Source organism: Protopterus annectens, chromosome 9.part0, assembly GCF_019279795.1.
Source record: "Protopterus annectens isolate FY-2018-M chromosome 9.part0, PAN1.0, whole genome shotgun sequence".
Lineage (NCBI taxonomy): Eukaryota > Metazoa > Chordata > Ceratodontiformes > Protopteridae > Protopterus > Protopterus annectens.
In genome coordinates, this window is record NC_056743.1 from 1,261,933,195 (window position 1) to 1,261,948,169 (window position 14,975).

Consider the following 14,975-nt stretch of genomic DNA (forward strand, 5'->3'; position numbering starts at 1 on the left):
TAATAAATCACAGTTTTTTTTAATAAATACATTTACAAAGTGTTTTCATTAAAGAACTGTTGTAAGACTTTATCTCATACCATTCTGCATACTATTTTACACACTAATTTTATTTACTACAAGGGCTATGAGCACAGCTCAGTATTTTGTGATCTTTAGAGCTTTTTCAGTTGGTGTTACATGTGTAAACTCCCTGATTACATATAATGTAGTGCCATTGAACAATGACACTCTCTCTCTTTCTCAGTACACACACACACACACACACACACACACACACACACACACACACACACACACACACACACACACACAAATATATGTATATTGTTATATAAATGTGTGTGAGTGTTTGTGTTACTTAAATAACACTGAAATGAAGTTTGAAACTGCGATGTACTTCACATCAGTCTTCATTGTTTTAAAGGCAAGGCTAAGAAGTTCATGTAGGCTGCAGCCTGTTGTCATCATCTATGGCAAAATTTGCTTTAAATGCTTTAATTTTTTCACATAAGAGTATAAGATCGATACTGTTCTCTCTGAAATAACCAAACACTCATTATTATGTCATAAACTGATGTCTTATTGTGTTACAGAAAATTACAAAACTTTCATGATGCGCTTATCCTTACATGGAGATATTCTGCTAAGAATAAGAATCTTGTTTAATTAAAAGGAATACGTTGTCAACAATTTATCACTTAGCTATACAAAAACTACAGTAAAAACTAAATGCTAAATAATAGTATATGATGCAACTGTTTAGAAATATACAGAAGTCAAAATACAATTTTTAGAAAGTTAAAGCATCACAAGCATAATCTGCATGAATTACTTTCCTATAATAAAATATATCACGTTTTCACTTGTGGTCAGAATTCATACTTCATGCATATTGTACCATATGGCTTTTTTTAATTTCTGGAATTAGTTTTATCAGGTCTGTTTCATTCAGCAAGACTAGCTTGACATAGTGCAGTCCTAAAAGTCTTGGTTCCCAGAAGCCTTCTGCATGCTACTATTTTAAATACTTTACTAAACAGCATGCCGTTTCCTGATTTTCTTCTAAATTCTTTGGCTGGGATTGAGAGGGATAATGTATAATGTGCAACAGATGCATGTAAATGTAAAACAGAGCTATGCATTGCTATGAATCACGGATAGAGGTGTGCACATGGGAGCTGTGACCAGCATGATACCTATGTACCCACATGCAAACCACATGCTAATGAGTAACATGGGATATGTGATAGGCCAATACTGGTACTTACTTGTGTCCACTGTTAAACAGGTCACATCCTTGTCTTTGTTTCCAAAAAATTAGGAGGGTGTATGTTCTGTTTTCACACTGGACACAAACATCTGTATTCATTGCAACATGAAGCCTATAAAAAATGTGTAATCCTTTAGAGAAGACATTAAACATCTCTCTGTTTTGGTAGTAGTTCAACTGTATATTAAAGATTCCATGGCAAGTTAATTTGATTACAGGGATGCACAAAGGGAGAATTTCTGTCTTTCATGCCTGTGACTCTGATGGATTAGAGATGAGAATGCCAGGGTACTAGCTGGGGTATGGGATTAATAGCCGAAGGCTGGCTCACATTTTTCATTATGAGAGGGGATGACTGGGCTGTATGACCAGCAGATTATATGGGAGGGAATCTGAGGTGAAAATGGGTTCACGACTCAGGATGCCATTAAAAATATTACATGGAAACTGTCAACGAGAAATGAATTTGTTTTATTCTGTAAAGACTTTAAAATAATTTGCTTAAAAACAAGAAAAAGCAACCATCATACATACATAATGCAAAATTCTCCCTGTGATTATAAATTGAAAAAAAAAAACTTCATTTTTTAAAAGACTTAAAGGAAGGGGAACTTAACAGAGGAAGAAGTAGGAATGAAAGAAAAGAAAGACATGCATTCACAAAATTAATAAACTGTTGTACTCACTTGTGCTAAGTAAGCCATTTTAGGTAGCAAGAGGCTACTAATTTGAATTCCCAAGGTGAACATGAGGTATTTTTTACATACAATGAAGCATTCTTCATGATAATGACTTCTGGTAGGTAAGATGTGCCAAGCAGCAACAAACTAGTAATTTGAATTCCTAATGTAAACCTGAGGTATTGTTACATACAAAGAAGTGTTCATAGGCAGCTCAAAATATAGGTCAGCAAGTTGTTAGCCGTAGAGCTATACCCAAGGCATCCATTTACTAACGGCTGGAGATTTTAGATTTATCTGATTTGTAAAGAGGTTACTTTGATAGTTTTATTTATCTGTTAAAATATTTGTTAAGTGGTTAGGTTCCCCTTTAGAAGGTTATGTACGTTTATTGTAGGGGAACAAGCTGATTTTTGTATGAGCACCATTTTTAGATAATGTACACAGAAATAATTACTTTCTTGCTTCAGATGTTTGTACACTTTAGTAATAGAAAGTAATTCTTCAGTAACAATGCTGTTTTTTTTTCAGTTAATAAATCATTTAATTGCTGCTTCACAGCAGAAACAGATGACTGGAAAGAGGACATGATCAATAAGATGTGTTTTTTTACAGGAACAAACGTTTTATCTCCGCCATATAATGTTGTGTAATTAATGTAGGTGGTTAGGAGTTTAATGAACCTTTATATATAACGCCAACCAAATACTCTACACATGATGCAATTAGGGGCTTTATTATTCAGAGCATTTACAGTTTAAAAAAAGTATGGCATGCAGAAAAATATACACATGCAAATCTTACCTTTACATGACTGCAATTAATTAGTAGACAAAGTGAGATCTAGGCAGTTGCATCCATAACAACTAACAGTAAGTTATTTTATCATAACAGTGTTTCTTCAGCAAATGTACAATCTTTTAAGAACATATAGTAATGTACAAAGTGATCTCCCCTTTCAGTTGCTCCGATACATGACACAACAAGATAGTAAAGTCTTAGACTCTTCCAAGACGTGTGTATGATTTTCAAATGTTAAGTTGTGCTAAAGTTTGCTTAACCTGCATTAGTTTTAGCAGTAAGATCCATCAATTTATATAACTTTCTGCATTTTAGTTGATCACTTAGGCTTTTCTCATTAGGTACATAACTTAGTATAGGGATTTAGCATAAAATCAGCTTAGTAACAATGTGTCTTAAGTAATAATTGGAAACACCAGCTGATGAGAGCTCTACTAACTACTTACAATACAAATACAATACTTTCCCTTGACTTTCTGCAGCTTCTTGGATAAAGCACCTATGTTTACAAGTAACTGTCAAAAGCTTATACCACTGTTACTACAAATAGTTCACACTGTCTTCAGCTGCAAATGTGCTATGTGAATGCAGCAAAAGAGAAGAAGGGAAGGAGGAGTGGAATATGACGTCTTGGAATAATTTGTCTGCACAATTATATTATTATTAAACAGATAATGTGACACTAACAAGTCTGATCAGGCAAAAATTGCTTTAGATTTGAGAAGCTAGGCAAAAGTGTCAGCACAGATGGGTAATTTATCAAACACTATCAGTAATAAGAAGCCACAGTGACTGTGATTTCTGGGGTGCACTGAAGCAGTTCACTGCTGTTCATGAAGTGGGTGGGAAGAGAATCACTACCTCTTGATCAGGGGTCATGATTCTTTCCTAGAGGAGACTGCATTGCTCTCTGCAGGTGTGGGGGGAGCACCTACTTCAGGTAGAGATGCTCATGTATCCTGGGTTCTTGTTCACAACAGAGTAGCGGTGATCACTAGATGACCACAATATGGGTACAGCAGCATCAGCACAACAGGTAATGTACTGGACTATGTCACAGAAGCTCTGAATTTACAGGTTAGTCTATGTATGTACCTATTCTTACCTAAGGCAAGGGCTTTCAGTACTGTGGAAAAAAGATGACTTCATTGATACAAGTAGCAGAAATGAGACACATTTGCTAGGCTGTTGGGATCACTTTGCATAACAGAATGAAAAGCTTGGGAATCTGCTGTTACTCCTGATTTAGATAAGTCAGTTGAGGTAATTTGGGTACCTAGTGAGAATGCCGTGTGGCTGCCTCCTGCAATAGATGAATGAGGCACAGTCTATCAACCTCTTAGAGCAATAAATCTGGACAAAGCCATCGATAACGGGGGACAAAGGCCCAAAAATAGGGTCAATTTTAAATATTGCTCTTACAAACTTAGAAAGTTGATAGAATAACAGTTTTTTAAATTAGCATGAATTTTCTGAAGGGTATGAAGTCTGACATTATTTTCTGACTTCAGTCTTTAATGATTTGCCAATGATTTGTCAGAAAAACCACAGTTTTATGAAAAATGGACAAAAAGATGAGGCAAAAATCTAGACATTCTGTAAAAATCTATACAGTTGAGAGATGTGCACAGTTCACTCATCCAAGGCACACCCAGAACATGCTGCATAGGTTATATCTCTCAAATGAACAGGGAACACCAAGGGATGGTTTTGCCTGCAAGGTAGCACAGAGGATTAAGTCTAAGTGGTGTTAACAAGATGCTTCCTGTACTCCAGGGTTTGAATCTGTCAGCCTGTACTTGACAACTGTTTGTCTTTGACTAAGTCAGTTAACCACACAGTGTTTGCTGGCTGTTCCTAAGAAGGGACACATACCAAGTGGCTTTAACTGGTTGACAAGCAGGGGTGGCTCATGCTATAAGACTGTGGGACTGCAGCCCTCCCACCTGTGAAATAAAGTCCCTAGTCCCTGCAGTCCCCGTAGAACTAAAAATGAAAATAATAAAAAATCTCTCATACTGCATGCATGCGTGCTTAGTTCCTGGCTGCTATGTTAGGCAGACCAAAACACCAAGCACACATGCTCAGGCATTCCTGAGCTCCAGACTGCTCAGTCAGACAGTCCGGATAGGGAAGGGAGTAAGCTCCTCCCTTCCAACCCAGAGATCTGTGTGGTGACGACCGCACAAACCAGACAGTGTCCAGACTGCGGGCGATGCAGTCTGGACCAATAGCAGGAGGCTCCAGCCTCCTCACATCTCGCGGGAGAGTATGCACGGGCTACAGGATCATGCCAGCATGGAGGACCAAGAAGCTGCAGGATTGATTTGTGGCATGCCAGCCCAAGGAGCTGCAGGATCGGATCGCCTGGCCATGAGACAGGTAGGGTATACGATCGGGAGGTGTGTGTGTGTGTGTGTGTGTGTGTGTGTGTGTGTGTGTGTGTGTGTGTGTGTGTGTGTGTGTGTGTGTGGATGTTTGTTGATCTGTGTGTGTGTGTGTGAGTGTTGATCTGTGTGCTTGTGTGTGTCCTGCAGTGAGTTGGTGTTCCATTCAGAATTAGTTCCTCTGTCTTCTTCCAAGAGGAGGCTTTGGCCTCACACAGTTCCAAATTACATTAAGCAGGCAGGTCAGAAAATAACTGACTACCACCACTAACATTTCCTTGATATGGTAGAGGACAAATAATTAGAGTATGACATACCACTACTAAAAGGCTGTGACTTGGTCAGTTAGGTAATCCTACAACTGTCGCATACATACTAAACCTTTTTCTTCAGTATCTAAAGAACGTAAAAAATTATACTTCCAAAACTAAGTCTGAACTGACACAGAACGCTTAAATGGTAGATGTCCTTTGCTGGAAATGTATTTAGTAAAAAAAAAAAAATGCATGCTCAGTACAGCAGCATAATTCATTAAATGCATCACATTCAAATACTATGGCATAAGCTACACATCCAGTGTGTTCATCCTTCAATGAATAGATTACAATAACAATGAATTTACTGGCCCATATTCAATGAAAGTCATGGGGAAAAGTTGCTTGGATAAACAAAATTCCTTGTATTTAATTGCCCTAAAGCTGTTTATTCTAGCAGCTAACTTTGCTCTGACACTTCTTGCATGTAGTTTTCTAAAAATTACACTCCATTTCACACATTTTGTGCTCTTGGTATGGCTGGTGTCATTTCAGAATAACTCTGCACCTTTTTTTCTGCATCTTAAGTTTCATCTTACCTACCACATCTTTTCAGTTATACTAGGAAGTGAGCCAAATTGTGTGTGAAATGCCCCACTTGCTGTATAAGAGTGGCTAGAGAGAACACATGGTGGTGGGTATAGAATACCTCAGGCTTGAACCCTGCACCTTGGTTGCAGGTGGCAAGGACCTGAATTCCCTACCCACCACCATCTGTAAAAAAATGTGCAGATTTTTGCCTCATATTTGTTCTGTTCTGTTCCTCATAAAATCTGTGGTTTCTGTATTTTTGTTACCTTACGCAATCAATCAGAAGTGCAGTGGTGCACTGGTAGCATTGTTGCCTGGCAGCTGCAGGTTCTCTAGTTTGATTCTTGGCTGGGGTGCCTTCTGTGTGGAGGCTGCATGTTTTCTCATCTTACAAAGATATATGTCTCGAATGTTTCTTCCTGGGCTGCTGAAAATTGGCTTTTGTTCCAAGTCAGACTTTCCTGGTTAACAAATGTTAAATAAATAAAAATAACAGGCATTTGAATTTCAGACTTCGTATTCTTCAGAAAGTACATGGTAACACAAAACCTTTTATTCTAGCAATTTTCTAAGTTTATAACATGGGTATTTGAAATTTGTCCCTATTTTTGGGACTGTATTCCCCCATTATTGACTTTGTCCAGGTTTTTTGTGATAAGGTTGAGAGCTATGGTGAGAACTGAATTCACTGAATTCACTGAATATGTTTGGGGGCTGTATTCCCTCATTACTGGCTTTGTCTATGTGTTTTTTTGCTAAGAGGTTGAGAGCTATGGTGAGAACTGAATTCACTGAATATGTTTAGGGGCTGTATTCCCCCATTATTGGCTTTGTTTAGGTGTTTTGTGCTAAGAGGTTGAAAGCTATGGTGAGAACTGAATTCACTAAATGGTAGACATTTAAGTTTCAGTCTTCCTTTCTTTGAAAAAAAACAGATGAGTTGGCATTGTAGTATGTTACTCTGACTGTTTTGCACAGGGTCCTGAGTTTCTGTCCCTGGTTTTTGGGCTTTTGTCCCCCCCCCAATAAATGTTGGCTTTTTCCAGATTTCTTGTGCTGCAAAGTTCAGAGATACAGCTGAGTGTCAAGTAGATTTTACAAGAATCTGAGAGCTGCAGGGTAACAAAAGTTTAGTGCTGCTTATGGTGAGTCCAATTGCACTGTTAATAGGGCAAGTGGTAGTGTACTTGCTTTTGATGCAGAAGGCTGTGGGTTCTACTCCCACAGTAGATAGCTGCATTGCTGATACTGTGCTATGTTGTAAAGGGGGTGGATGCTACAGTGCATTTTGGTGAAGATACCTAGTAACTATGAACCTGTTATCAGTTTGCCATCCATTCCCTACTGCAATATTACTAGCTTATAATTTTTTTTAATGCAACATAGGCAAATTATTCCTCAAGGGCAAAATGCATTTTATTTGTAGATGAAACAATGAAATATAAAGTTGTTTGCTAGAAGCAACCTCTTCATTAGTTGCATATTTCTTTAATGTGGAATTATTTAGATGACTTTTACTACTTCAGAAATTGTGCAAATTTATTCATACTGGTGGACTGTAGACATTTGAGTAGACTTTATGATGGAAATATTCTGAATTGGGCAGTTTTGTCATTACTGATGCATGCATTTTGTTTCATTGTTTACTGGAAAAAATGTTCTGAATTGGGCAGTTTTGTCATTATTGGTGCATGCATTTTGTTTCATTGTTTACTGGAAAAATGTTCAAAACAATAAATTTAAAACGCCCTCTAACAACTGTACTGTATTGTACAAGGAATATAATTTAATACAATCAGGAAGGTGTATCAAAGCCACATGTATGTTTCGTGTGCAAGGGTCCTATGATTTGAAAACAGCCCAAAGTTAATCTTTATCTGCCACTGGCAAAATGTATTTTCTTTGAATGTGGGTTTCAATGCTGTTTCAATGAATGTGAGTTTCAAGGGCAGAGAAGTTTTAATGCTAAGTCTGTTTTCATTGTGAGACTGCATTGCTTTGTTTAGCAGATGTCTTAGTGTTTGTGCTGTAAAATGCAAAATAAAACTTTCAAATGAAGTCCAAATCATCGTAAAAGTAAAGCAGTATGCACATTAGTGTTTATGGTAAATTGGGTGAAATAGCCAAGTAATGGTTCATTGGAATGGCTGCAGGGGGGAGGCTCCATTCGAACATGATTTTGTGAGGGGGAAGGGCGGCAAACTCAAAGACAGCCCTGGCTGAACTATACCTCTCAACTGTCCAGATTTTGACAGACTGAATAGATTTTTGCTTCTTATTTTTGGTTTGTTCCTCATAAAATGTGTGGTTTTCTGGCAAATCATTTAGGAATTAAGTCACTAAATAATGACAGACACTGAGTTTCAGACTTCATAACCTTCAGAAAAATGCATGCTAAAGCAAGACCTGTTATATTCTATCAACTGTCTCAGTTTATATAAAAGCAATTTTTAGTACTGTTTATATGTTCCCCCAATATATTTGGCCTTTTCCAGATTTCATGAATTAACAGGTTGAGAGGTATATGCAAATAAATTGCTTTATAGAAGTAGGCATATCCAAACCTCTCAACTGTCCCCAATTTTGGCTCAAAATGTTGCTCTTCCCCTAATAATCCCTCCGCAAAATGGCAATTTTGGAAGAAAATGTAGAGGGTTTACAATTAATAAATAACTGTAATAATCAGAGTTATAGACTACTTTTATTTCAGAAATGCATGCTGTTGTGTCTTTCGGCTTATCCCGGTTAGGGGTCGCCACAGCGGAACTCCGGTCCGCTAATGTTTGGTAGTGGAATTTTACGTGCCAAGTTACCAGCCCTGATGCACAACTATTTCAGAAAATGTATGTAAATTCTTTTATTTTGTCAGCTGCTCAAGTTATCAGTACTAATATTAAAAATGTATCCCTTCTTTGACAGGTTCCTAGCTGTATTGTGTGGCTATTTTATATTTTGCATCACATTTTTGGTCCATTTTTCATAAAATTGTGGGGTTTTTTTGAACATCAGTGGCAAATCATTAAAGACTGAAGTTATAAAATAATGACAGACATTTGAGTTTCAGATTTCATACCCTTCAGAAAATTCATACTAATGCAAGACCTACTATTCTATTATATTTCTAAGTTTATAAGAACAATATTTAAAAATTGTCCTTATTTTTGGGCCTTTGTCCCACTTCTATGTATGGCTTTGTCCAGATGTCTTTCTCTGAGGCTGAGAGGTATGACAAATGTGCCAGAGCCATCACAGTCAGCCAGAGACATTTCAAATTGTGACATACTTGTTGCACCCCACTCCCCCATGTTGTGACTCTGGATGTGTCCAAGCAAGGCAAGGAGCAGTTATGCAGTGTAAATGTGCAGAGTATCCCCCATTCAAGGTAGACACAAGTACTACAGTGGCTTTTCATCTGTCCTTGATTTTGCAGAATATTCTGGTTTCTGTCATATTTTTATACTGTTGATTTATGCTTATTATTATTCAGAAAGTGCCTGTTGCTCTGTGTTTAAGTAGCAATGCTTTAATGACCATCAGGTAAGCTTGTCTGAGATTGTAAGATGCAAGTAAGCTTTAATAAGCATACTGTTAAAGAACTGCCAACATTGAAAGCCTTTCTTTTTTTGCCATGCAGAGAATACTTACACAACTAGATAACGTATAAGCCTTGGGTATTAAAACGCATATGACAGTATTTGTAATAAAGGACAGGATTGCATTATTTTAAGAAGCTCATTACATTTGTTGGTGACTTGCAGTCATTTTTGCAGGCTTTACCTGTAAACTAAACAGAATGCCAATCTATTATGTGTGGTCCATAACCTGTGCAGTAATACTTTAAGCAATGTACCTTGAGTTTGTTTCTTGTTTGCTTTTCATTTTTTACTTTGATCATGTTTTCCCCATGAAACAAGTAGATAGTTGTTCAGGCAGCAGGCTTTTTTGGATAAGGAACATTTTTACAAGTGGGAGTATCACAGAGATTGCTACTTTCAGCATGTTACTTGGTGCTTTAATAAAGCTGAATATAAATTATAATTAGAACTGCAGTGCAAGAAGTAGTGGTTTGAGTTGGGTGCTGCTTCTTTTTCTTATACTTGATTTTGACTAGCATTCCAGTAATGTATTTAAAAGGTAACTTATTTTTTCATGCCTCACAACCTTTTTGTTTCCATCTAGATATTAAGTAAGCTGTCATGCAGCCAATGCATTGAAATATTTTTTTCTTCTACACTTCATTTTGTCTTGATTGCACTCTCATAATGACAGTTTGGCACCCAGGGCAGTGTATTTAATTAAAGTTACAGTTTTTGTGGTTTTGAGCATAGCTCCTCCCCTTTCAAGTTGGCCACACCCCTTCCCATTGACCCCACCCATTCAGCTGTCTCCTGCAGCCTCCCTTTGATTTGAAGTCACCAGCCACCACTGCAAATAAGTGCAAACACAAACAGTAATCAAATAAAATAATCTTTCTGTATGTGCTGGAGACACATGCTGGGGATAGAGAAGTCTGGTCTATCATACTTACCTTGCTACCATTGTGACTGTTACTGGGACAAGTGGTTTAGAAAAATGGATGGAAACGTTGTTGGCTGGCTGGATTCTTGTGGGTTTTATAGTCAACTTGTCCTTTACATCACTGATTCAGCCTGGCTGTATAGATGTGCCCTAATTCTTGTCAGCAGTCCTTAATAAAGATAATTGCTGTAACTAGTAATACTGTGAAGGAGCTAGCTACCTTTTTTTAGGTAGGCAAACTTCTTAGACAACGCCTGCAAGAATAAGTGTTGGTGAAGAATGCAGTTACTGGCCCCCATATGTTCTGTCTAGAAAAGGCTGACTTTTGGGGATTCAACAATAATATTGTCTCAGGATCTTGCCACATCATTCTAGTATTTCCAGCATCTGGGGTTGGCCATTGGGGATGTTCTTGCAATTCACTGTGGTACATTGAAAGCACTGTGAACTGTTTTCCATATGAAGAGCTTCCAAGGAGGATAAGAAATTACAGTAGCCGAGACAGGGTTTTGTGCTTCGGTTTTATTAGAAAGGAATATGTTATTTAAACACTTATATTTCAGCCATTATAACAGGCAGATGGACTACATCAGAACATCAAAACATATTAAAAAGGCCTCTGATGGTATTATCAATGATCCCAAAAACTATTCCACTGCCAGTTACTGACACCTTTAAATATGAAGAAGTCACTTTTAGACCATTCTTCTACCATTAAAAACACACACACACACACACACACACACACACACACACACACACACACACACACACACACACACACACACACACACACACACACAGAATTGTCCACTAGCAAAGTATTGACACAGCTTAAAACTGCCTACAGAATTTCTAATCTTCATGTCCAGGATGCTAGAAGAGCAATTTCTCTTACTGTATTAATAATCAGGCTTGAATATGGTCTCCACCTTGCTGCACTGTGCTCTCACCAAAATACTTCAGACAGAAGAAAACAAAATACTGAGATTCATTTTCTGGACAGTAAGACTGAATGTCACTGCATCACACTAAATAAATAAAAATGACTTTCCATCATTCACAGATGGTCTTCCCCCCACACACACACACCAAGCAGTTATAGATACTTTACAGTACTTGTCAAGGAGCCTAAAGGGAAATGTTTTAATTTATAAAGAGTTGTAAGTGAGAGCCCAGTTTTTATTCCCTTCCAGCACAAATTAGAGGAGGCAATTACATTACCAAAGGGATAGACTATATGGGAAATTGAGGGGGAGATGGATTGAAGTGTGGTAGCATCCTTGGCTAGTGGAAGCTGATAGAAGCCCTGGTCTCCCTGGGGGTGCAGTAAAGGGGCTGGTAAAAATTATACTTGCAGGAAGCATTTTTTTACTACTTATTGATGTATAATTGCATATTTTCCACCTGGTCCCTCCTTGATGAACACACCTCTTATTTTAATTAAAGTGGTCAAATAGTATAATATATCTCTTAGTAACCTTATTTCAGGCAAGCAGCGTACATCATGCATGCATTAAATTCACAATGTAGTATCATAACAGGGCAACATGCTTAAAAGAAATCACAACTCCCCCCAATATTAGTTTATGATAAAATGGAAGGGTTCAAAGAGAACATTATCTAAGTTACTACACATTTCTATTATGACATTTGCATAGTCAGTATTGCTTTACTATCCTTTAAAAAGCATCTTCTTTTAAGAAAAAAAATACATTTTCACTAGTAGAAGCATTATTTGGTGACATAATTAACTGTTAAAAATGAGCCTTGTGCAGAAAAATATAATAATCCCATACTATAACTCTTACAGCTCACTCAGTGGTCAGAGAAAGTGTGCTTAACTGTTATACCTACCCGGACAGCTACATTATCAAAACTTGTTGGGCTAGTGACATCATAGCAGATAAGTACCACATTGGCAGCTGAATAAGAAAGAGGACGCAGTCGGTCGTAGTCTTCTTGCCCTTAAAACAAAAAATAAAGAAAAAAAATGTTTAAGTTGTCTTTGCAGTTAATATAACACATGATGGGATTTTAACATTTATCAGAGTTCCCTCTACAAATCCTGTTACATACCTCACTCATTAACTCTTTACCATAGCATGTTGTGGCTTTTTTCTTTCTTCCCTTTACGTGTTGCTACTTCTATCACAACTGCCTGACCTTATATGTGGTGTCATATATAAGTACTGCCATCTTTACCAGTTACCAGTATCACTTAACCTTCAGTTAATATTTTCATCATTGTTATGGGATCTTTTGAGAGCTATAATAATGCTAAACACAATTCATGTTCTCTGTTACTCTGTTCTTCCCAGTGTTTTTATTTATTACTTATTTTACATTTGTTAACTGGGTTAGTCTGGCTGAGCTTTTGGCTCATTTTCAGCAGAGACCCGGGGAGAAAAGCTCCTCAAGATTAGAAAACAATTTATTAAATTTAGTAACATAGTAGTAAGAATCAGCTGTAGGAGCTTACAAGCAGAGACCTGGAGAGAAAAAAAAGCTCCTCAGGCAATTCAATTATACAATTGGCAGACAAGTATGTGAGTTGTTACAAACAAGATTTTAAACAATTAGCAGAAGAAAATGTGACTAGTTACAATATTATTTAAGCTGCTTAGAGCAAAATTAGTTAATAGTTAGGCAGATGCTTATTTAAAGTGGGTCGGATCTAGTTGTATAGGAGTTTGGAAACAAGAAAGGAAAGTATGAATGACTAGTAGGAGATGTAGGGAAGGTAAGTTATAGGAGACAGACTAGACAGGTAGGTTGTTTTGAGACTGTAAGAATTAAGAGTGTTTGGAGATAGAGGAAGGGAAGAGGTACAAGAGGCAGGGGAATAGTGTTAGAGACACATTTAAGAGTAGGTGGTGAAATAGGTGAAAGGATGATGGTTTCAGGGTGGTTGGCTACAGTGGCAAGACCACTTTGTTTTTAGGTATTTCCTTGTGGCTAATTTGAAACTTTTGCTATGCTGGAGGGATTTTATTTCCAAGGGGAGTTGGTTCCAGGATGTAGCTGGGTTATAGTTATAGAGAAGGCAGCCTGTTTTGGTTTTGGGTTTGTATATGTCTAATAATTCTTGATTTGAGCTGCGTAGCATCCTAGCAGGGGAATATTTGGATAAGATAGTGGAGAGGCTGGGGCAGAAGGAGGGTAGATAGAGGATAGAGTGGATGATTTGTAGTTGGTATAGTTGGAGCAGCTGAGGGAATTCTAGCCAGTCTAGTTGCTGTGGTGCTAAACAGTGGTGTGACATTTAGGTTTGGTTAGCTGCAAATCTGGCGATCTTATTATAGGTAGTTTCAAGCTTGGAAATAAGTGCAGAATTTAGGTTTGTGAATATGTGGCAGCTGTACAGGAGTGTTGTGTTAATCTGCATAGTCAAATGATCTTCATGTTTTTGTGAACTGCCACTTTGAAATGCTATCTTGGAAAATAAATACATCAGAAATGCAATTATAATGATTTAATGCAGCTTTTACTATATTGACTAAGGAGTGGATGAGATTGTTTTTGAGAGACATAAGGACTACGTTTGGCATGCAGCCATAATGATAAGCTATTACTTCCAGTTTTTTTTCGCTCAGGGATCAAGGCAGTATTCTCAGATTTTATGTGCTACTTTAATATGCTAAAGATACAATTTCCTTCATATTATTGTCACTGAATGCATTTATATAATGCTATAAAAAGTGTACTTTGAACAGTTTATGATGGAATGCTATCATTACATTTTTTTATTTGGTCACCTTCAATACAAATATGCAGTTACAAAAGAAGTGAAACCTACAAAGCCAAGCATTACTGTATCATAATTATAATATTGCATATTAAAAAAAGACAGGGAAGACTTCTTATAAACATACAGCTCTGCAATGCTATTGTCTAGTTCCGTATGTGGAATGTAGGAGGATAAATGGTGGGTTACAATGCATAAGGAGACTTAAACAAGGGTGGTTATTAAAACAAAGTGAGGTATGCAGACAGAGGTGCAGAGGGGTTTAGAAGTACAAAGAGCAGAATGCAGGTGATGCAATAGGGTATTAAGTCTACATTCACAGAGATGCAATGTGACATAATAGCTGGGTTCAGGGGAAATGAAACAGGCCATGCTTCCCACAGATTATGGCACAATGTATTAAGAACTAAGTGGAACATAAAAATCCTGGAGAAGCCCATATGTCCCTGTGTAAATACAGTAAAATGCATCTATGCTCTGTCACTTTGCAGAAGGACAAGTTAGCCAGGGACTTAGTTGTTTAGTAGTTTTTTGTTGTTTAATCTGCACCTGAGAGCTGCTTTTTCTGTGCTTTTACATTGACAGATTCCAGGGTCAGACATCTTGTGGCTGAAGGTGTTTACCTGTAGTGTTCTCTGACTTGAGAAGCCCTGGGGGGAGCTCAAAGTGTGAATATATATTAGCTAGAGGGCACAGGAGTTAGTTTTCAAGCTCCTTTTTTCT

General features: G+C 37.5%; 1 protein-coding gene across 1 annotated transcript in view; it reads right to left on the reverse strand.

Annotated features, from left to right (window-relative positions):
* The window catches only part of LOC122810651 (rho-related GTP-binding protein RhoD-like), a 563,211-nt gene that overhangs the window by 139,877 nt on the left and 408,359 nt on the right, over positions 1–14,975 (reverse strand). Inside the window, exon 4 of the mRNA XM_044082223.1 lies at positions 12,362–12,471. Coding sequence (XP_043938158.1) covers positions 12,362–12,471 — 110 coding nt within the window. The remainder of the gene's footprint in view (positions 1–12,361; positions 12,472–14,975) is intronic.